This window comes from Vigna umbellata, chromosome 3 (assembly GCF_029865625.1).
Source record: "Vigna umbellata cultivar VRB3 chromosome 3, Vumbellata_1.0, whole genome shotgun sequence".
Classification (NCBI taxonomy): domain Eukaryota; kingdom Viridiplantae; phylum Streptophyta; class Magnoliopsida; order Fabales; family Fabaceae; genus Vigna; species Vigna umbellata.
Genome location: NC_142167.1, coordinates 17,799,844 through 17,821,618, shown reverse-complemented (window position 1 = coordinate 17,821,618; position 21,775 = coordinate 17,799,844). Strand labels below are relative to the sequence as shown.

The 21,775-nt window shown below is 31.8% G+C and overlaps 2 protein-coding genes across 3 annotated transcripts; one reads left to right on the top strand and one right to left on the bottom strand.

The window, feature by feature from the left end:
• Window positions 1-1,605: 1,605 nt before the first annotated feature.
• Window positions 1,606-6,351, top strand: LOC124842211 (U-box domain-containing protein 13-like). 2 transcript variants are annotated; one of them, XM_047318648.2, is made up of 4 exons: window positions 1,606-2,006; window positions 3,407-3,523; window positions 3,887-4,342; window positions 4,922-6,351. In XM_047318648.2, exons 1-4 carry the CDS (start codon window positions 1,746-1,748, stop codon window positions 6,071-6,073), a joined length of 1,986 nt encoding a protein of 661 aa, XP_047174604.1. In that variant the 5' UTR covers window positions 1,606-1,745; the 3' UTR covers window positions 6,074-6,351. The 2 variants fall into 2 exon arrangements, with proteins under 2 accessions (XP_047174604.1, XP_087965873.1); XM_088109747.1 differs by lacking the exon at window positions 1,606-2,006 and adding an exon at window positions 2,054-2,246.
• Window positions 6,352-10,545: 4,194 nt separating this feature from the next.
• On the bottom strand, window positions 10,546-12,321 carry LOC124842209 (dof zinc finger protein DOF3.6-like). The gene is made up of 2 exons (XM_047318646.2): window positions 12,032-12,321; window positions 10,546-11,831 (listed from the first exon to the last, which is right to left on the bottom strand). The coding sequence occupies exons 1-2, from the start codon at window positions 12,080-12,082 to the stop codon at window positions 10,959-10,961; spliced, it is 924 nt and encodes a 307-aa protein (XP_047174602.1). The 5' UTR covers window positions 12,083-12,321; the 3' UTR covers window positions 10,546-10,958.
• Between the last annotated feature and the right edge of the window lie 9,454 nt (window positions 12,322-21,775).

The window sequence follows — 21,775 nt, the reverse complement described above, 5'->3', positions numbered from 1 at the left end:
GTAGAATCATTATGATTGTTTATATATATATATATATATATATATATATATATATATATATATATTATAGATTAATTATATAATATAATACACATAAATAATATTACACCGACAATATGTTGTTTGTGTGCTTTGCTAAATTTAAAATTAAATATTTTGAGATGTTAAATTGAAAAAAAAAACTGAAAAAAAAAAGTTGTTTTGTTTTGGAAGAAAGCTGTAAAATACAAGTTTAAGAATGTGTAGTTATGTTAACAAATAACATGTAATTAAGCTATCAGTGGATGACATTGACACTGAGTTGTTTGAGTATCACAGCTTCATCCTTGGTATGCTGCAACTCAAAAGCGCTACATCAAGCCACCACGCCAGCTGTCTTACAGAAAGCCGTCGCAAGAGCTGCATAACTTATTCAATACATTAAGTTTAAAAAAAAATACCCTTTGATCTATGTTTTAATAAATTATTATATTTTCTGCTTTTTTCTCTTTCTTTTGTAAGTAATTTATGCATGAATTTCCTTTTACTGATTAGAGGTTGGTGTAAAACTATTAATGTCATAATTTTTAGATTCTTTATGGATTTTTCTGTATCTACTGTGTTTTCAAAATATAATAATTGACACTAATTTTAATATTTTAAAATATATTATTTTAAAAAAATACCAATATCATTGTATTTTTGATAATTTTTCTATTATTTTTCAACTAATTAGTATAAATTTTAATATAACTCTTCCAAACTGAATAATTTTTTTATCAAATATTAAATTCATGGAAAATTGTGTTTGGTCAATAAATATCAAAATTCTCAACTTTAAAATGTGATTCTTGATTTTGATGAATAAGTTATATAAATGTTAAAAAATATGTGAATTATATAATGAAATTGTAGATTTGTATCGAAATTTCTGATATAATATGCAGAGTAATGTTACTAACAAAATTTCCCAGGACGTTACCTAAATATATTATTCTTACTATTATTTTGTTTTTTAATTAATAGCATACAAATATGCCTCTTCTAAACAGCATTTTTGCTTATGATTAATTTGAAAAAACAAAAAAGTTTATCTAATTATTAGTTTATATATTTTAATTGATTAGATTATTTTTTTAATAAAGTTCAATTAAATAAACTAAAAGACCGCATCTGATACAAAATTATGAATCTTCTACAATTTAGAAAAGAAGAGGGTAATGAAAGTTGTTTAAAAAAAATAAGAATTATAGATTAAAATGAAAAGAAAATAAAAATTACAATTTAGGTTATTATTATTTTATTAGTTTAAGTGTGCAATGAATTAAAAGTAAACAAATATTTACCTTTCCCTCCCCAATTTAGAATTGACAGAAAACAGTCACACCAACCTCCGTCGCCATCAAAGACTTGTTCTGGTGTCGTAGTTGTACAAATTCTGGTATTTCACAATCACTATTATACCGTAAATCGTTAAACTGAAGTAACAGAGCCTCACGTTTTGTTCGGCGCCGCACTAGCCTAAGCCGAGCCGAGCCACTACTGTCCCAAACCTGGTCATTCAGCTCACTCAGCTGGAGCCGCGCCGCCAGACATAATAAGAAGAAGAGCGTCATCACGCGTTTTTCTCTCTATCGCTTAAAACTGCTGTGTCTGCGAAATTCGTGTCGTTGACGAGGGACTATGAGCAGCGACTTCGATCTCCGGCAATCGGCGAGGGTTTTCAACTAAACGGCGCCGTAGAGCGGGATCTGCGATTACAGGCCATGGAGGGGGAAAACGCGAGCAAGGTGATTGAGTTGGTGAACGAGATAGCGAGTATCTCCGATTACAGGCCTCCGGTGAAGAAGCAGTACTGCAACTTGGCGCGGAGGTTGAAGCTGTTGATCCCGATGTTCGAGGAGATTAGGGACATGAAAGACCAGATCCCCGAGGACACTTCCAAAGCCGTCCTCGCCTTCAAGGAAGCTCTCGAATCCGCCAGGGAACTTCTCAGATTTGGAAGCGAAGGCAGCAAGCTTTTCTTGGTTTGTTTCTTGCTCTATATATTGTGTTATAATTCTTCTGTTTCTGCTTTCTATTGAGTAGTATTGGCAGTAGCGATTTTCACACTACACCGAGTTCATTTTGAGTTTGTGTGATTTTTTTGTAGATTTTTTTTAAGCTGTTATTTTCCCCCTAACTGTGCCTCTTTTATGTGATGTTTTTTTCATCGCATTATTGAGCTGGTCGGTGCGAATTGAGCTTTGAGGACGTTTGATTCTATGGTATGTGGAAATTAAATGAAGAAAGCTCATAGTTGGTATACTTCGTTTTTTTTTGTTTGCTGAAACTGCAAGTCTGTAACAAAGGTTTTAATTCATGGTCGTGGTTTCGTTGCGATTCTTGTTATTGCTGGAATTTACGGATTAATGCGGCTAAAATCGCTGTGGCGGATGGATCGTTTTTTTTGAAGCTTAGTTACCACTTTTCATGACCTTCGATAATTTGTAGTGCTAGTTTCCTGACGGGTTTTCTATTTGTGGATGTCAACGAAAATGTTCCTATTTCTTTCATTTCCGATTGTTAAACAAGCTTTTAATATGAATTTGAATAACTTTTTATGCTTTTTCTTATGCTTGAGATACTTTACTAGCTTACAACGGAAATTTAAAGCTATAGGATTGCACAAACTTTGGGCATTCCACTTTTGAGCCGGGTGTACTTGTTGATCTAGTGTGCCACACATTTGAATGGTGATGTTTGATTTCTATGAAGCAAATATTTATTACGGATTATGAACGACGCTATAATTTAAAATCTCTATTGAAATTACCATGGATTTCAAAGTCGGACTTTTACTTTGGTTTGTAGCAGCATTTTGGTAATTCTACTACATGATCCGAACAATTAGGACCATTTTATTTGGCTAACCTATATCTGTTGTAGAGCTTTGCAGAAAAAGTTAATATGTAGTGGTAGGCAAAGGGTAGTCATTTTAATACTGTACAAAATTCTTAGATCAATTATCATAAAAACACTTTCCGTGCTTCTGATTTTATTATATACTGTGTTTGTGAGACTTTGAAGTAGTCAAACTAATCTGGTTATACGCAACCGGAAAAAAAATTAGCAATTTAAAATATTAGTATTATTTAAAAATCTAAAATTCTAAATAATAATGTTTGCCTAATATTTGTTAGTATTGTATTAATTTTGTGTTTACATTATGACCTTAGTCCACTTACAGTTTCATAGAAGGCATCTTTGTGTGCTTGTTGCGACCTGTGGTTGTTCTGGCAACCCTGTTTCTCTTGTAATCTGGAACTCCTAGAATTTTGGGTTGAATGATATTTTTGGAGAAAGAAACATGATGGAAACATGCTTCCATTGAAATGACTTCGGCTGCTTAGATGCTTATTCAGTTGTCTTCACTCCTATTTTGCAGGTCCTTGAGCGGGATGGCATTATGAATAAATTCCACGACGTGACAGCTCGGCTGGAACAATCGTTGGGTGGTATTTCGTATGATAAACTTGATATCTCAGATGAAGTTAAAGAGCAGGTATAAATATTTCAGTTATATATATATATATATATATATATAATCTGTTGTATGTAAGCAACACAGTGATTGTTAGCGGTTCCACATTGAGTAGGATAAGCTACTTGATGTGATACTTAAACTTTGAGACTCTTGCACTTAAAGAACTAGTTTTTCGGTTTGACTCTCCTTTCTTGCTAAAGTCGGAACAGTGATCTTACTCAAACAATACCATTTTTTGAGAAGAAAAATTTGATCAATTGAACCTTCCTTCGTCTTATTAGCTTTTGAGATTAGAATGCATAGTGTACCAATGTGGAGCTTCTTTATGTATATTTCTTTTGCTATTTACACAATCATGTTTAATTTTCCCTAAAATTTCAGGTTGAGCTGGTTCTTGCCCAGTTCAGAAGAGCTAAAGGGAGGGTTGACGAACCAGATGTTAGGTTGTATGAGGATATGTTGTTCCTCTACGACAACAGCAGTGATGCAGCTACAGATCCATCTGTTCTAAGTCGACTGGCTGAAAAATTGCAACTGATGGGAATAGCTGATCTTACGCAAGAATCGCTAGCTTTGCATGAGATGGTGATATCAAGTGGTGGGGATCCTGGGGCACGCATCGAGAAAATATCAATGTTACTGAAGAAGATAAAGGATTACGTGCAAACAGAAAATCTAGTTAAGGATGATAATTTAGGAGGAAAAGGCATTTTTGCAAAAGTCTATGGAGTCAGTACAAATGAAAAGAGTCATCAGGCCCCTGTTATTCCTGATGATTTTCGATGTCCCATTTCCCTGGAATTAATGAAGGATCCTGTGATTGTTTCAACCGGACAGGTATGTGCACTATATGATGCTCCGTGGAAGCTGAGTTGCAAATAGTGTAGTTGGCCATTATCATACTTGCTTGCTTGACTTGGCAAACTGGAACATCGGTCATCCTTTTTGGTGTGTGCTTAAATGTAAAAAAGCCACTAAAAGACACCGTGCTCTAGTACAATTTTATTAAGATATCTATTAATTTATGGATGAGGGTCGTCTAATTTTGCTCATTAACATGCGAGGGTCATGTTATGAGAAAGAAAGACGTTAAAGCAAAATTAATTGTCCCTACGTTATTTTAAAATTCTGAGGCTATCGAGATACATTACTTTGGACAAATTGCAGCCACATGATACAATTGTTTTATATATGTTCATGCTTTTTTATTTTTTTTAAAAAAGCATCTTCATTGAATTTGGAAACTTGGTATAGAAACTGAAAGCTTTTATTGATTACACTCTTCTACTTGATCCATAAAATACATTTGCCACACGCCGATTCCTGTTTACACTATTGACATTTTACCCCTGCTACTGAATTGTTTCACTTATAATCTAACATTACCCACTCATACATTCTAGTTCTCATTTGCAGACTTACGAGCGTTCTTGTATTGAGAAATGGTTGCAAGCAGGGCATGGGACATGCCCCAAGACACAGCAGACTCTCACTAGCACCGTTCTCACACCCAACTATGTCCTACGAAGTCTCATAGCACAGTGGTGTGAAGCCAATGGCATAGAGCCACCAAAACGACCCAGCAGCAGTTCACAACCTGGTAAATCAGCATCAGCCTACTCACCAGCTGAGCGAAGTAAGATCGACGGTCTTCTCCAAAAGCTCACATCTGGCAGTCCTGAAGACCAGAGATCAGCTGCTGGTGAGATCCGCCTTCTTGCAAAGCGTAATGCAGATAACCGTGTTGCCATTGCTGAAGCTGGTGCAATACCTCTCCTCGTTGGTCTTTTGTCTGTGCCTGACTCCCGCACTCAAGAACATGCTGTGACAGCGCTTCTGAATCTTTCCATATATGAAAATAACAAAGGAAGCATTGTCTCTTCAGGGGCAGTTCCAGGTATAGTTCACGTGCTGAAGAAGGGAAGCATGGAAGCGCGGGAAAATGCTGCAGCAACACTTTTCAGCCTTTCAGTTATAGATGAAAACAAGGTTACAATTGGATCTTCAGGAGCCATACCTCCACTAGTGACACTGCTGAGTGAGGGTACCCAGAGGGGTAAGAAAGATGCTGCGACAGCACTCTTCAATTTGTGCATTTACCAGGGCAACAAGGGGAAGGCAGTGCGGGCTGGCGTTATTCCCACACTGATGCGACTGCTGACTGAACCTAGTGGGGGAATGGTAGATGAAGCATTAGCTATTTTGGCGATACTGGCTAGCCATCCTGATGGGAAGGCTACGATTAGAGCTTCAGAGGCAGTGCCAGTTTTAGTAGGGTTCATTGGGAATGGTTCCCCAAGGAACAAAGAGAATGCAGCTGCTGTTTTAGTTCATCTCTGTTCTGGAGATCAACAATATCTGGTACAGGCCCAAGAACTGGGGGTGATGGGTCCACTGTTGGAGTTGGCTCAAAATGGTACAGACAGAGGCAAAAGAAAGGCTTTACAGTTACTAGAGCGTATGGGAAGGTTGCTGGAGCAACAGCAGGAAGTTCCAACACAAACTGAAACTCAAGCCCAGAACGAGGAAACTCAACCTCCTTTGATTACTAACCCCGATGATTCCTAAGATACCTTGTTATACTCCGTTCATTTTGTCTCTTTGTTCTTTTTAAAGTATTGAAAGAAGCGTCTGCTTGGAGGAAAGGGTGGAAGATCACTTCCTAACTCCATTAAGTTATTTGTTTGTTGTGTGATATTCAGAGATGTGATGCAAAAAGATTATAAAAGCGGCCTAAGAAGAAATTGAAGCAAATGGGCAATGTGCGCCTGCGTGGAAAGTGTATAATTGTAACATGTACTATATTCTAATCATCCTCAGATTTTAATGAAGAGATGTTTTGTTTATTCCTACCGCATCCAATGTTATCAAAGTTTAAAAGTCATTCATTTTTTTATCTAGCAACGGTAACTACCATGGCCATGTGATTTGAAATTGAGTTTCCAGCTCCTATCAAATAAAAGATACCACAGGGTGTTCATGAAACAGTTCAATACGAGGACTTTTCTTAACAGTTCCTATCTTAGCCATCCTAGGTACTGACATAGAAACATTTTAAATGCTCAGCAATTGCTTTCTCCACCTCCATCAAATTTCTTCTCCCACCCCATAAAAACTTTCCGGGAAAGGAGGGGAAGTTTGACTTCTGGAAAAAATTTCCAAAATTGTTTATTGTGTTCTGAAAAATAAATTCCAGAAATGATGGGGTGCAGAAAGTAATTGCCTTCTCATTTTCAATTTCATAACTTCGTGTGACTGGTTTCAACCATTAGAATTGTTAATATTTTAGATTTTTATTTTTCAAATATTTAAAATAATCTAGATTTACTAATGCCATTATATTATTAGTATTCCTTATCTCTTTCCTTATATGATTTGAAGGCCTCTAATTATTTTTTCATGACAATTTTTTCCCACACTTTTTTTAAATTAACGTGATGCATGATTTAGACAACTTAATACTCTTGGTAAATTTTCGATATATAGTAAGAATACATTAAAACAATTGTATCTGACAATACCTTTAATGAAAAATTGTACTTTTCCAATTTTTTTTAATCAAGTCAAAATGAAGAACTGATGTCGGAACAAATTAACAGTTGATATATATATATATATATATATATATATATATATATATATATATATATATAAATAATATTTTCTATGATATATTCTGTAAGATATTAATTATAAATTTAATAAATCAAAATTGTTTAATAAAAGTTATATAAGCATTTCAAAACTAGTTATGATAGCATTAGATTTGGAACTGTTATGATTTAAAATAGGTTTTAAAACTAACATATAGTTTAATTTTGAAATAAAATCAGTTTTGAACTACAAACCAATTTTAAAACTTATATGAAAGAATAAATTGTTCTTTTTAATATAAATTTGGATTTAAAATCCAATCCTTTTCAGCTGGATATGGATTGGACCAAACAGATTCTCATCTTTGATCAGTCGTGGGCATGACCACAATGCTTTTTGAATTTAGATTCTCCAGCAAAGTTCACACTGTTATATCTTAGAAAATCTCAGTTCATGAATCTCATTTTTAACAATATGCAGTTACCAGAAACATTGAGTAACTGTGAGCTTTTACTTGGATTATTGCAAGTGCCCCAATTGATAATTTTTCTAACCTAAATTTCAAGCTTCATTTTTTTGACCATTTGCAGCTAAGAATCTAGTTCTGAAAATCCACCAAACTGAACCTTCTACTTTCCCAATTAATTCGGTGTCGTTTTCCTTTGATTTGGTGCAGCTTTCGGTTTTTGAGGGATTCGTCTTCAAGATTATAATCTGATGCTCTCCGATTTTATTTCTCACAAAAGTGATGCTTCGTGACATTTATTTAAAAAATTTAAGTACAAGTTTAAGAAGATAAAACAACCCTTTAAATATATGTCTAAGTATTTTGATATCAAACCATAAAAATAATTCCTTGCTTTAAAAAAGAAAGTAGTTTTTGGTTGAATATTCACAAACAGTTTTTACCTCTACAAAAAAAGCACATACTGAATTAACATTGGTGTTTCTATAGCATATGTTCTATACATTCAGAAAACTATCAGAAAATATCAATTCATTCTAACACATACTTGCTTCCATTGTTCCCTCTGACACCGACATTTCAGTCATGCATGCATCAAGATATTTAAGTATTATATACCTATATACAAGGTATTTTGGTAAGTTTGCAAGATTGATGCAGACACAGTATATAAACTTTGGCTACAGTTTTGAACTCTTTCTTACTTAGGAGCTGAGTATATATACACATACACATACACATACATATACGTATACATATACATATATACATTGATGAGTAAAGTTGGTAACGGTCTCGGGCATGGATAGGTGGAGAGGTCCCCACCCATGAGTGAAAAGAAAAAGGAAGGGAAGAAAACATAGAAACAGAAGAAGGTGAAGGGGAAAAGGAATAAGAAGATGGAAACGATAGAAGGTAATGAAAGTAAAGTAAGACAAAGGGAAGCATGTGTTAGGTTTAAGAAGGATCAAGGTTGAAAAATTATGGCTGTAAACAGTGTTGAAAGAGAAAGTCACAGAGAAACTATAGCATGAAGCAGCATGCATGAATTTCTGAGCCCTTCGTTCGTACCGTAGCAGAGAAACTCTGCAGATTTAACCCACACTGCTCTTACCTTCTTTCCCTTTAACTCTCGCAAAATGTTTCTTCTTTGAGACCAACACGCACCGACATTTTTGGAATCTGGGTGACCATTTACTGCCTACGTCCAAAGACACGGAGAGAGCTTTTGTCTGTGTTACTCTTTTGTTGCTTTTTTCCTTCTTCAAAGGTACCATGCATTGGTCCTTACAAAAGCTATCATCACCACAATGATGCCACTTCTTTTTATTTTTTTTTAGATAATTCATTTAATATTCATGGTGGGATAAGAACAATAAAGTTTGTAATTATTAGTGGAGGAAGATCTTTGTGGAATGGACTGTGTTTTGTTCAGCTTAATTCCAAAGAGTGATGTAGGATAATGAGAAGTGACCCCAACACGTAGAAAAAGGTCACACGCTTATTTTGACCGTAAGAATCTCTTTCTTTCCTTTTCCTTTCGTATTCAACTGCATAATTAACATGGCCCAAAAGGAGTTTCATAATTAACAATCAATGTTTTGTATCTTGCATTATTCTGCTCAAGAACTTCTAGAACAGTCACCCAGCCCAGTTTGGTCGAATATAGAATTGCATGATTTTGAGTGAGATTTTGGCGTCTTCTTACAATGCTTACATTTGCCTTCCACTTTCAACCTCAAATCAAAACAAACACGCACGTCCCATCTTATCAACATAATCCCATAATCATATTACAACAACTTATGTTTGACCCTTGACTCATGCATGTCTGGTGTCTTCCAAAATTCTTTACAAAACCTTCTTCTTTCTGGAATGCAACCAAATCATTACTTCTTTCAGTTCAGTCCTACGTATTTTCATGTCTTGTAATTTAAAATCAACACATGAGAAATTTGTTTTAAGAGTGTCAAGTTTTAATCCCAGGACAGAAATAGACAGAAGTTGTACATATGAAAAAAAAAAAGAGAGAGAGATTCAAACACTCACACGTTAATTAATATAACTACATAACGATAAAGAAAGAAACACGCAAAAATGAAATCAATCAAAACCTGCTTAAATAATGCATGAAAAGTTCTTGTATCTTTTGCTCTTACGGCATGTATATATCATCACGTTAATTATTAACACGAAAAGTATCTTAGTGAATTTTTTTACCCAATTCTATTACGCTAAAAGTACGACACAAAGAGCTTTGTCGGAAGAAAAATTTACCACGACTGAGGAAAAGGAAGGCTTGGTCTGGGAACATTAAATAACTGTCGCACTCAAGTTTCCAAGAATTTGACACTGTAGAAGGAGTGAGAGTGAGTAGAACTTAACTCCAGCTTCTGCGCACTGGCAAAGGTTTGCTAAAGTACTCACACTCTCATTGATTAAAGAGAAAAAGAATGAGTAAGTAGGAAAGAGTTACTTACGATAAATCATCTCTATACAGTGTCAGAACCTTAGGTCTTTTTACCTTCAATTATCTTGTGTATGCTACCGCTATATGTCCATTCCAAGATGCATGACAAACATTCGTATCACAAACACTAGCATGCAGCATGGGATGTATATGCATGCCACTGCTTTGCATTAAGAATGTTTCACAAATCTAGAAAATAAAAAACTTGTGTAAAGTCTGCAAGATAGGAAAATAAAGTGCTAGCTCCAGCATGAAATTTGAATAAATTCATCTGCTTGGGCTAAAGCCAACGTGGGGTGGCACATTCTTTAGTACTGTAAAATCTCTTTTCTTCTTTTCTGATATGTGTGGTAGATCGTGTTATGTGGGTGAAAACCAGTGTGATGGTGCTGAGTAACCGGCGCTTATAAAAAATAAGAAAGTGTTGAGCTACCTAGCGCGATGTGTAGCTGGCAGAAGGAGTGAAATTACTTGAGAGAAAGTTTTGTACGCAAATGAGGTCATAAGGTGTCAGACAGCAGAAAGAAACACAAAGCATTACATGCACACACAGTTATACAATTAAACAAGCTCATGTATATAGTACACAGAATACTCGACTGGATGAAAAACAAAACGAAAACTTAAACATAAATCAATGACTGGAATTGAAATTACAAAGAAGAGGATATCAATTCTACCATGTCTGCGTTAATTTCTGTCAACTGATGATAGTGGAACTTGGAATGAAGTCAAGGCAAGGTGTTCGGTGGAACATCCAAATCTCGTTTGAGAATTTCTTTGATCCATGGTGTGAGATCGTTTCGAAGTAGTTAACAATTCAAGCAAAGAAGTTCAGTTGGGATGATGGGGTTATTGACCATATATATGTGAATACATATATATATATATATATATATATGTATATGCTGATATGGTCAAAGTTACAAGAGATGAGTAGCAGAAGAAGAGGAAAGACCTGACATATCAGTCCATGAATAGTAGTGGTTATTTTCTGAGACGTTCAGTGGTGATCTTGACAAATTCAAAGCTCCACTTTCTTCCATTTTAACTGATGGCATCTGAGAAACCCTAGAATTCGTTGCTAAATCTCCAACCAAACCAGAAGGTGTTTCAATACTTTCATTTTGAAAATGGTAGGAACCAGCTGAAGCAGATTCAAAACCATTAAAGAAAGGAATCTGCTGCAAACGCCACTGATCCATTCCTCCACCAGCAGAGGAATTACCGCTGCCACCAATTTGAAAACCCATGTGATCGTTCTGTCCGTGAATCTCACGCAACCCGAGACCCATGTTTCCGACAGCATAACGGTTCAGGTTCTGGAGTGATGCCATGAAGGGAAGGTTCGGTGGTTGCGGCAACTGGCCTATAAGCTCGTGAGTGTTTCCACCAGAGGGGAGTGCACCAGAAGAACCAGACAGTGTTTGTTTGTCAGATGATGCTGGAGACTTAGAGCGACTCCTTTTGTTCTTCTTGTTCCTACGGCAGCCTCCACCCACAGGAACGTTTCTTAGAGCACCCCCTCTTGTCCAATAACGCCGGCAAGTCTTGCAGAAGTGGCGTGGCTGAGAGAGGCTATAGTTGTTGAAATAGCAAAATTTAGTGTTGGTGGATTCACAACGTGGACACTTGAGAGCTGCTTCAGGAGGAGGTATCTTAGCCAGCCTAGCTCGATCAGCCATGGAACCTGGCCTGATTGATCCCACAGAAGCTCCCACATGAGTCTGCTGCGGTGGCAAAGGTGGAAGAAGCTGAGTGTTGTCACTGCCATTGGCCTGAGGATGGTTGGGTTGCTGCAACAACAACAACAGATCAAGAACAAAAGGAATTAAAAAGAAGGAGGAGAGAAATTAGTATGATGAAAACAAAATCTGGTATATTCAGGGAGATATTACAGGGAATAGGAATAATTATATCTTTTGCAATTATTATTATTTTTTTAGTTTCTTTTTAGGGATGAGAAGCTGTGGCTGAAAATTGAGGAAAACCTTACCTGGTGCCAATTGGGAGGATCTACAAAGACTGGAATAGAGGAGAAAACCATGGTGTTCAAATGCTTTTATGTTTTTCTTTTATAAAGTTTGATGGCTCTTTAGGGAGATGGTGGAGAATCACACCAAGGGAATACCAGAGAGGAGAAAGAAAGGGAAAAAGAGCATTAAAGAGGAAGAGGGTGGAGGAAAGAAAGCAGGAAGAGGCTTTAATTTCTTTACTTTGCGCTTATTCCCTCATTCTCATCTCTTTTTGTTTTATTTATTTTTAGGGTTTTCAGTGGACGATGTTTCTTAACCTATAAGCTTCTTTTTTTAATGGCTTCCTCTGTAAATTTCTTCATCAAAAGGGCATAGTGGCTCCCATGCATGGAACCCAAATTTTAAAAATAAAGTTTTCATATTGCTAATCACTGTCTATTCCTGCCTCATGGTGGAATCCGCTTACATAATCAATTCCAAACCTCTATTAATTAACTTAACCCTCAAATAATTACCATAATTAGACTACAACCTTCCACTAAATCTTATTCTATCATCATGCTTATATACTTAAAAACCCTAATTAACTGATTGAAGATCCAAAGCTTTCTATAGCTTCATCATAAAAAAAAAACCAAGTATTCAGAAATAAACAATAAAGTTAAGTTATTAAACCATCCCTGCACTGTAAAGGCGACTTAAAAACAATCAGAAAAAGTGCATCTCTTCCCAACAATTATCGATGACTGGGAAGTACCAGATGAGAAAAAAAAAATGGAAAGAATTCGTTCACTCGTTTAAGAGACTGACATGCAAAATGTTAATTCCACAAAATGAACTATTTGACAGTTTCTAACTTCCTGAAAATGAATTCTTTAACAAGACCCAGATTACATAAAACTAGTAATCTTTGCCTAGATAATCGAAGTGATAAGTTTGAACAAATTTAGCATGCATGCATGTACTTAAGATATTACGAAAGATTAATTTTTAGTTAAAGGATAATTTTAGAAACAGTAGCAGTCAAAGAAAAATGCATTGCGTTTAGATATATATCAGTTTTCAGTCCCATGATCTTGCGTCTGCTAATGAAACACAGCATTGAGTGAGCCACTAATATGTCAGATTTTTTGGAATGCGAATTTGCAAAGGATGCGGCAAGTGGAGTAATTAAAGAAAAGATGAGACAAGTAATTCAGAAAGAAAGCACGAAAGGGGAAAGAAAGTTTGCAAAATTGTCATATATAATGCATTAGTTATATATATATATATGTATATAATTGATTTGGTGGTATTCTTTAATTGCTTTACTTTTTGATAAGCTGAGCACCATAGAGTAAATTGAAGGCTTAAAGTTGTGGTCAGATCCTTTTTGGGCACAGCACCAACATTATGAGTTGAGTATACATGAAATGCTGTGTTTATCCAACTTTTTTATCCATGAAAATCTTTTTAAGTCGCAAGACAAAATCTTCTAGTTGCCTCTTAGCTTTAATGGTTCAATAATTAATAGTTGAGATTTGAGGGTGTCGATTAATTAACGTGCTTCTTTTGTCTATTTTTTGCTTTTTTTTGGGTGCAGAGACCCCAAATTTGGTAGAGTGAAAAACAACATATTCTTTTTGTAAGTGGGCCTCAGTCGCACTCACATTAGTAGGGAATGAAATGCAACCATGACATGATTATGGGATATCTATATATCAATGTCGTTTCTTCATCGATAAGAAATTTTCTTCTAACCTTCATCATGCACTCATGCTCTTTTAGGATAACTTAGCATACACAGTTACATCACTGTTCTTCTGCTTTTCTATATTGTTTCAAATGACCAAGATTTGTTCCACTTTCTTGTACAATTTTCCATCCACCACTGTGCAAAAATAGATTCATGCTCTTAAAATAATTATAATAGTTCTCACTGACCATACAAACTAGAACTGCATACATATTATACAAATTTTTCATTACCAAAGTAGATTATGTGCAATGAACATTTTTTATTAATTATTTAATAAAGTGAATTGTTTAATAAAGTGAATTGTTTTAAGCACTAAAATAATAAGACATAATTGAATGTCTTAATTCAGATTCCTAAAGATTTTGATAATAACATTCTTATTTCGGTACATCCTAATAGTCTCGTGTATTTTTTAGAAGTTAATGAAAGAGATAAGGTTGCACCTTAGTATTTGATGATTGGGCACATGAAAAAAGAATGTCATAGTACTGTTATGACTGTGTTTTTATACTCTATAAGTGTGGCTGTTTTCTTGAAATTCGTTTATGTAACAATGGTAATAGAATGTTTGATTTTTTCATGTGATTGTTTTTGAAGTTTGTTGATATCAATGATATAATAAAGATTTATATGTTTAATATTGTAGTAGAATTTGAAGAAGAAAAGCTAAATTAGAAAAAAAAATTATTCCACGGGAATAGGAAAACATGTTAGACGATAGAAAAGAGAAAAATATAGTTTCTTTAATAAAATGTCTTGATTAAGATTTAGAGATTTATTTATTTTCGTTTTTAATGTCTATTAAATATATTAGTTTTTTCATCGGTACAAAAATTATTATGAAAAAAAAATTAATGTGTTTTAAGTTAATACTAATTCAAAATTATATATAGAAGATGGTATTTTATATTTATTGTATAAAATGTATAAATAGAAAATAACCACCGGTCTAGTAATACATCCCGCTACAGAATTCTCACCTTCAAAATACAATAATAAGATACATACAAAAGATAAATATAAATATGCAAGAAAAAAAGATTTAAAAGTTAATGTATAAAACCTAAAAATCAGCAATGATATATTTACATTAAAAAAAAAGTGTTCATGTAATTCTATCCCCACATCAATTTTATGAATTTTTGCGGTGAAAGTAATTTTCAAAACTTATCAACAATTATTATTGTTAAAAAAATTCAACAAATTAAACCTTCTGATTTTGATTAAATGCTTTATAATAAAGCATATAACATAATAGTATACTTGTAATCTTTGCATTTCATAGTATTAACCACAAAAGGAGAAACATTTTGCATATATACCTTTGTCTCGTAAACTACAACTTAAAACAGTGATCAAATATGTAATATTTAACATTTCTTAATACTATTCAAAGACCTATAAATGGTTTCTAGTGTGTTTTGTGGAGAATATTTTCTTATCAACAAGAGGATGTTGTAAGAAATGTCATCATAAATTTTTTTATGTGAATTATCTCTATGAAAGGATTATCTAAGTATGATGAGTATGCTAAGTATTAGAATGTTTCTTCAAAAAGATATTTACATTAAATACTGTATAAAAAAAATATTTATCATAACCGTCATCATCTACTGCAATATAAAAATAACTCGAGGAACAAATAACTTACAAAATTCACAACAATTATAAAAAAATTGTAATAAACATCTTCATACAAACTATATAAATGGAAGAAACCTCAATGAAAGATTTTATTTTTCTCACGAAAGAACTAAGAAAGTTTTTGAGATAAAAAATCTCAAGTGAGAAAAGCTGAAATCTAGCATGTGGACAGAATACTTCAATATTTTTTAACATCCTAAAAGAGAAACATAAATCTTATATTAATCTTAAGTATAAAAAGTTACATTTATGTAAAATATAAAATAAAAGTACGTTGAGATTTCTTTAAAAAAATCTCTGAAAATTCGAAAAAGAAAGAAATTGAAGATATAAAGGAGTCTCTAAATTGAAAACACTAACAGACAACTTAGATTTTTTTTCTAATTTCTTGAAAATGAGTGGGGGTTTCAAACTGTCATGGTATTAAATATGATACTTTATTTTACTACACTTCACCAACCTTTTGATGCGAGAATGTTGTTGAGAATTGACTTGAATGAATAAGATTAATCAAAAGTGAAGTGGAATGGAAACAGTAAGAGTAGTTAGAATGTGTTACACCAAAGAGAAATTGAAGTGAAGTTTCCAATTGTTCTAAAACTTAATGTGAATGTGAGAGAATCTAGATTACATATAAATACAAAAACGTTGACTTGCTTTTTCTCTCTCTTTTAATTAGTGCATGCAAATTATTCCATTAATTGTAAAAGTGAATAAAATTTAATAATAAGGGAAGATAGAGAGATTAACGTTTGAGTTTGTACCCTTTTTGTAACATGTTTCAGTTTTTGTGTGTATATAAAAAATTTCCTGTTTCTTTAGTGCATATAGGTCTACGCACAGTTCATAAATTCACCAAGTTTTATCATATATGGAAAAGTGCTCCAATTCTGTGACGTATCAAAGGGAGTTACGACAATAATTATTCCAAAGTATAAACATTTATCTTGAATTCAACTTTTTTCATTATTCTATACTAACAAGTTCAAACAAAAAGAAAAAAAAATAACTTAACAAAACAATGGAAACAAAAGAATATACACTTCTCATTTCTTTTGACATGCATGCATGTAGACATCGGTCTTTTCCTCACATGAACAATATTTTTCTAATCATAATATATATAAGATGTTCATATTTCTTTTAAGGCTTAAATGCTTACTTCGTCCTCATGTTAAGAGGTGAATTTTTGTTTAGTACCTGGTTTTAAAAATGAAGACATTTGGTCCCTATATTACGAAAAATGTATGAATAAGGTCATGTCTGTTAAGTTGACGGCAACGGCGTTAAGTCCATGCTGATGTGACCGTATTTTTTCTCTTCTCTCTTCTGCTGTCCAGCTTTTTCTTTCTCTTGTTCATATTTTTTTTTATGATTTGTTGAACTTGTTCTTTCTTTGTGGACCTTATTCATATATTTTTCATAACATAGGGACTCAATGTCTTCATTTTTTAAATCGAGTGAAATTCATCTCTTCTTAACATGAGGACGAAGTAAACATTTAAGCCTTCTTTTAATAATGGGTTTCATGGTAAAAAGAAATTATTCAAAATTAAACTCCTTTTGTATTATGTATTTAACAAATTCATTTATCTACATCGTCTTCTTTTAGATTATGTTAGTGCTAATAGATATTAATGTATACATTTAATTGGATATTATATCCCACAACCACCAATATTTTAGAAATACCATTTGTTACATTTCTAGTATAGTGGCAACGTATAAAAATTTAAAAAAAAAAATCATTTTATTACAAAAGTTAAATAGTATTCAATATTCAGACATTTTGAATTAAATTTTGTTGGTAATAATTATTGGATCCAAAGCTTGTTATGAGTATAAATGTTTCATTTCTCTTCTAGGGAGGTTATATATATATATATATATATATATATATATATATATATATATATATATATATAATAAAAAATTTCTTAATATATTTTAAAACAACAAAATTAATATTATCAATATAAGACTCTACAGAGAAATAATGTAAAAATTAAGTAAATAATTCAAATTCATTATTATTACATTGATAATAAAGAATCTTTTATAAAGACTGAAAATCAAGTTAGTGAGATTTAGAAGAAAATAATAGTAAAATATATTTAAATACATAAAATAAATTTAAGTGCATAAAAAACTACTTTAAAAATTATTAGTTACAATCTCTTTGATAAAAAAATATAAATTATTAAAATTAACTCCAAATTTCTCGTGTTAGTTTAAAATATCTCACGAATTTAATTGGGATGAGTGTAAAGAAAAAGATATTAAAAAATAACATTAATTAAATAAAAACGGATATATATAAAAGTGGAGTGTGTGGGGTCAAACATAGGCGCGTTGTCGTGTACCATAATGCACTGTTGCAAGGAATCAATGTCATTCATTTTTATCAACAGATGCTTACGGTCGGCACGGGAATCCTTATTGCCACGTCACCCATTCATGGGCCCACTATTACACCACTTTCCTTACGTTTCTACACTTACCAACTCTTCAAATTTCATGGATACAAAGAACACAAATAATAGAAAATGAAAAACGTTGCCATCGAAATTTAGAGAAAAAAAATGCAATAAAAAATTATATAAAAATAAGAAAAAAATAGTGTCCATGCATCTTCCACGATATGGACGTAGCTAGTCTTCAATCTTCTTCCTCTTATCTTTTTCTTTTCTTTGTTTTCAATTCCTATCAACCATGTAACATGTTTGTTCTATCATTTTCTACTTCCAAATCATGTTTCTTTAACTTTTCTGGTATTGATTATTAGGTAAAGGGTGTTATGGTTCCATTCGAAATAAGGAAAGGGGGGAAGAACGTGATGAATTTTTTTTCGTAAAATATAAAATTAAAATAAGAAAATTATGATAAGTTATTTTCCGTTTTTAAGAAAGTGAAGAATATATTTAGGGTAAGTTCATGGTATTTTGATAGAGTTTTCTGGGTTTGGAATTGTAGAATAGTTGCTCACTTGATTTAATAATGTGAAATTGCGCTTAAATCTTGAGCCACTTTTAGAGCATTATGTCATAAAGTGTTTTTAATGGGCAGTGTGACAAAAAGCAAGTTTAGTTTTATTAGCATAGGATACTCTCAGAGTCCCAAAATACTCAAATAATTAAATCTAAATGTTTTAAACAATTTAGCTTGCCACCATTAACTCCATGATTAATTTCGTGACGCATTTTACACCATTTCTTCCAAACTCCTCTACAATTCTTATCTAAGTGATTGTGGCTACAAAAGTAAGGAATTTAAGATGAGTTTGAAATTACATAACCTTTCTTAAAAATTTAAGTTAGAAATTTAAATATAAATTTAAGTCTTAAACAAAAATAAAAAAATTTGAACATTTTATAAAGATAAAGATTCCTAAATTTATTATCTTAAAATTTGATATTAAAAGTGCGGTTGAAAATTTAAACGTGAATCAAAATATCACATTAGATAGAAATGAGAAAGTTAAACACGATATAAAGTTAGAGACTCGTTAATTTATTTTTTTAAAATTTTTGATAAAGAGTGATATCAATATTTCATGTGATTGCACTCAAATTTGAATAATAATATATTTATCCAATAAATGAATCTCTTGATAAATCTAATAAGTAATATTAGAGTGAATAGTCAACGAATTCAAATCTCCTTAATGTCTATTTTAAAATATCATGGTTAGAATCTATCTACTACTTGCATTATACATATATTAAATTTTGCTTCTTTGTTTGATATGCATAATTTAAAAGGCTTGAACTAACCTTCTCTAAAATCTATATTAGAACAAACATGTAAACTGAAAATTGCATGATGGTAAGGACTCTTGTTAAATTATTTAAGAATCTGTATTTTTAAATATTCATTATAAAATTAAGCTTATGTATAATTAGCTTTATACCGATAAATATGTAATTTTCAAATTTATGGTATAATTTTTTTATACTACTTTTTATATGGTAAATCAGTATGTTAAGAATAAATAAACGTTATATAAAAATGAATCAAAGAGTAATCTTCTTAGTTAAATACATTTTTAGAAATGTTTTGACGTAGGCGTCAATCATCTTGATTTATTTTCACCCTTTTTATCAACAATTTCTGTCTAAACGAGGCATTGGAAATCCATATTTATATAACATTGGACAACTAGCAGCTTGTTAAGGAAGGAGAAAGTAGATAAAGGAGAATGAATTCTCGTTTGACCAATTGGTATACATGTCTGTCTGAAAGATGCTTATTGAATATTGATAGAGTAAATATCTTATCCATAGTAATAAAGCCCATAAAAATATTTTTCACCAAATTAACTAATACGAATTATTGCAAATAAATAAATAATTTTATTCATACAAATAAGATAGAGAGAACAGTTATACAATTATTGTGATATCTTGTTTATTAGTTTTAAGATATTTGAAATGTTCAAGTTTTTTTGTGACGGATTTCGGTTGAAAACACTCCTATGCAAAAGTTAGTATGCAAAATTTACAATCAATCGAGTAATAATAGATAATAATGTTAGTGATAAATTATATTTTTATCAAGTATTATTTTTTATGAAAAAAACATAATATTGATGTTAGAAGACTTTAGTGTTGAATTTAAATTCTTTTCAACTAGTGAAATTTTTGACAAACCAAAAAGTGCTAATTTATTTTTAATGTTATAGGTTATAACTATTTATAAAAATATATAGTATTTATCATATACAACGGTCAATTTTATTTGAATATTGTCACGAGGGACTAAGACTTTTATTTTTTTTATTTTCTGAATAACTGTATACTAAATATTAAAATTCAATATGACTGAAAGTGAAAGAATGAGAAAGTTGACACAAACTATGCTCTAAAAATGCTAAAATTCAACACACACTCTTGATTAAACGCACTTCATTGATTACGTCCACCAAAAAAAACTGCTCTAAAATGTTCAGTAGACGTAAAGCATTCAAATTGTCTTTCTTTTGTAAAGGGGAACTTATTATCACTTTTGTGTGAAAAAAAAAACTCTTAGCTGATTATTTTAAAAATAAAATGTGATCAATGAAAACGATATATATGTTGACCATCTCTCTCTCTCTCTCTCTCTCTCTCTCTCTCTCTCTCTCTTTATATATATATATATATATATATATATATATATATATATATATATATATATATTTTGCTGTGGATCTAAGGGAAACACCATCATTAGAGTTGTGCTTTAGGGATCTACTCTTATATAAGGCTAGCCTAAGGAAAAAAATATAAAATGAAAATTATTTTAACTAGTGTCAAATGTCACGTAAATTTACAAGCAATTTTTTCAAAGTTAGGCGTACGTACGGGAAAAAAGGGAAATCAATCATATAATGAATATAAATTTTAGGGCTAAATAAATTTATAACATTACATAAAAAAATGTTTCGATTGGTTATAATATTCATTATTGAACAGGCGAATCCATTAGTAAGGACTTTTCTAGTTTAACAACCTCCTGATTTTAATTCAAATCTTGGATACGCCATGTCAAGTATTCAAAACCAATTTTTTTACACAACCAAAAAGAAAAACAAATATATATATATATATATATACTTTAAGTTTAACTAAATCTTGTAAAATGAATATGTAAAATAAGATTTATATTTATTTTTGCACTATAAATTTTTGTTATTTTTAATTGACGTAGAATTTTTAACACACATTTTATAATAAGATAAATATATCTTAAATATGAGACTAAATGTTAATAGATTATTCGATAACGATATAATAATGATTAACATGACAGGTCCAACAAACAATAAATTTCTCCAATAACAAATGATACAATAGGTTCAAAAAATAATAAATTTTATTAGAATAAATTCTAAATGGCTTTGATTTGCTTTCACTTCACTTATATATGGTAAATATCTTCTAGCTATAGATACAATATCTTCACCAAATGATATAACATATGATACTGTTATGTGATATAAAAGAAGTGTAGTTTCTCAAGTATTTATGGAAAATAAATACAATATAATTTTTTGAAATAGAAAATTTTGCAAATGATAAAATTAGTTTGTAATCTAAATTAATAAATTTGAGTGGTGATATATATATATATTTTGATGTGATGTAAAGAAATAAGTTTGTATTTGAATGAGTTGGGATATGAGTTATAGTTTTGGAGAGATTTAAGAAGGGAAAGAAAACGGTAGAGATAATAAAGGGTGAGTTTTGAAGGTTTAAAGAAAGGTTTGATTGGATGAGAGGGTTGGTGGTGTTGGAATCTGATTCCCTATCTGTTTTGACAGCTTCCTGCTTTTTTTTCCTCATTTTCATGGCAAAAGCTTTTAGCACTTAATTTTCCGAAATTTTAGTTGTAAAGGCACCAA

Coding starts and splice junctions, on each gene's coding strand:
- LOC124842211 (XM_047318648.2), top strand. CDS start 1,746: ATGGAGGGGGAAAACGCGAGCAAGGTGATTGAGTTGGTGAACGAGATA. Junction 2,007..3,406: donor AAGGCAGCAAGCTTTTCTTG/GTTTGTTTCTTG, acceptor CCTATTTTGCAG/GTCCTTGAGCGGGATGGCAT. Junction 3,524..3,886: donor CAGATGAAGTTAAAGAGCAG/GTATAAATATTT, acceptor CTAAAATTTCAG/GTTGAGCTGGTTCTTGCCCA.
- LOC124842209 (XM_047318646.2), bottom strand. CDS start 12,082: ATGGTTTTCTCCTCTATTCCAGTCTTTGTAGATCCTCCCAATTGGCAC. Junction 11,832..12,031: donor ATCCTCCCAATTGGCACCAG/GTAAGGTTTTCC, acceptor TTGTTGTTGCAG/CAACCCAACCATCCTCAGGC.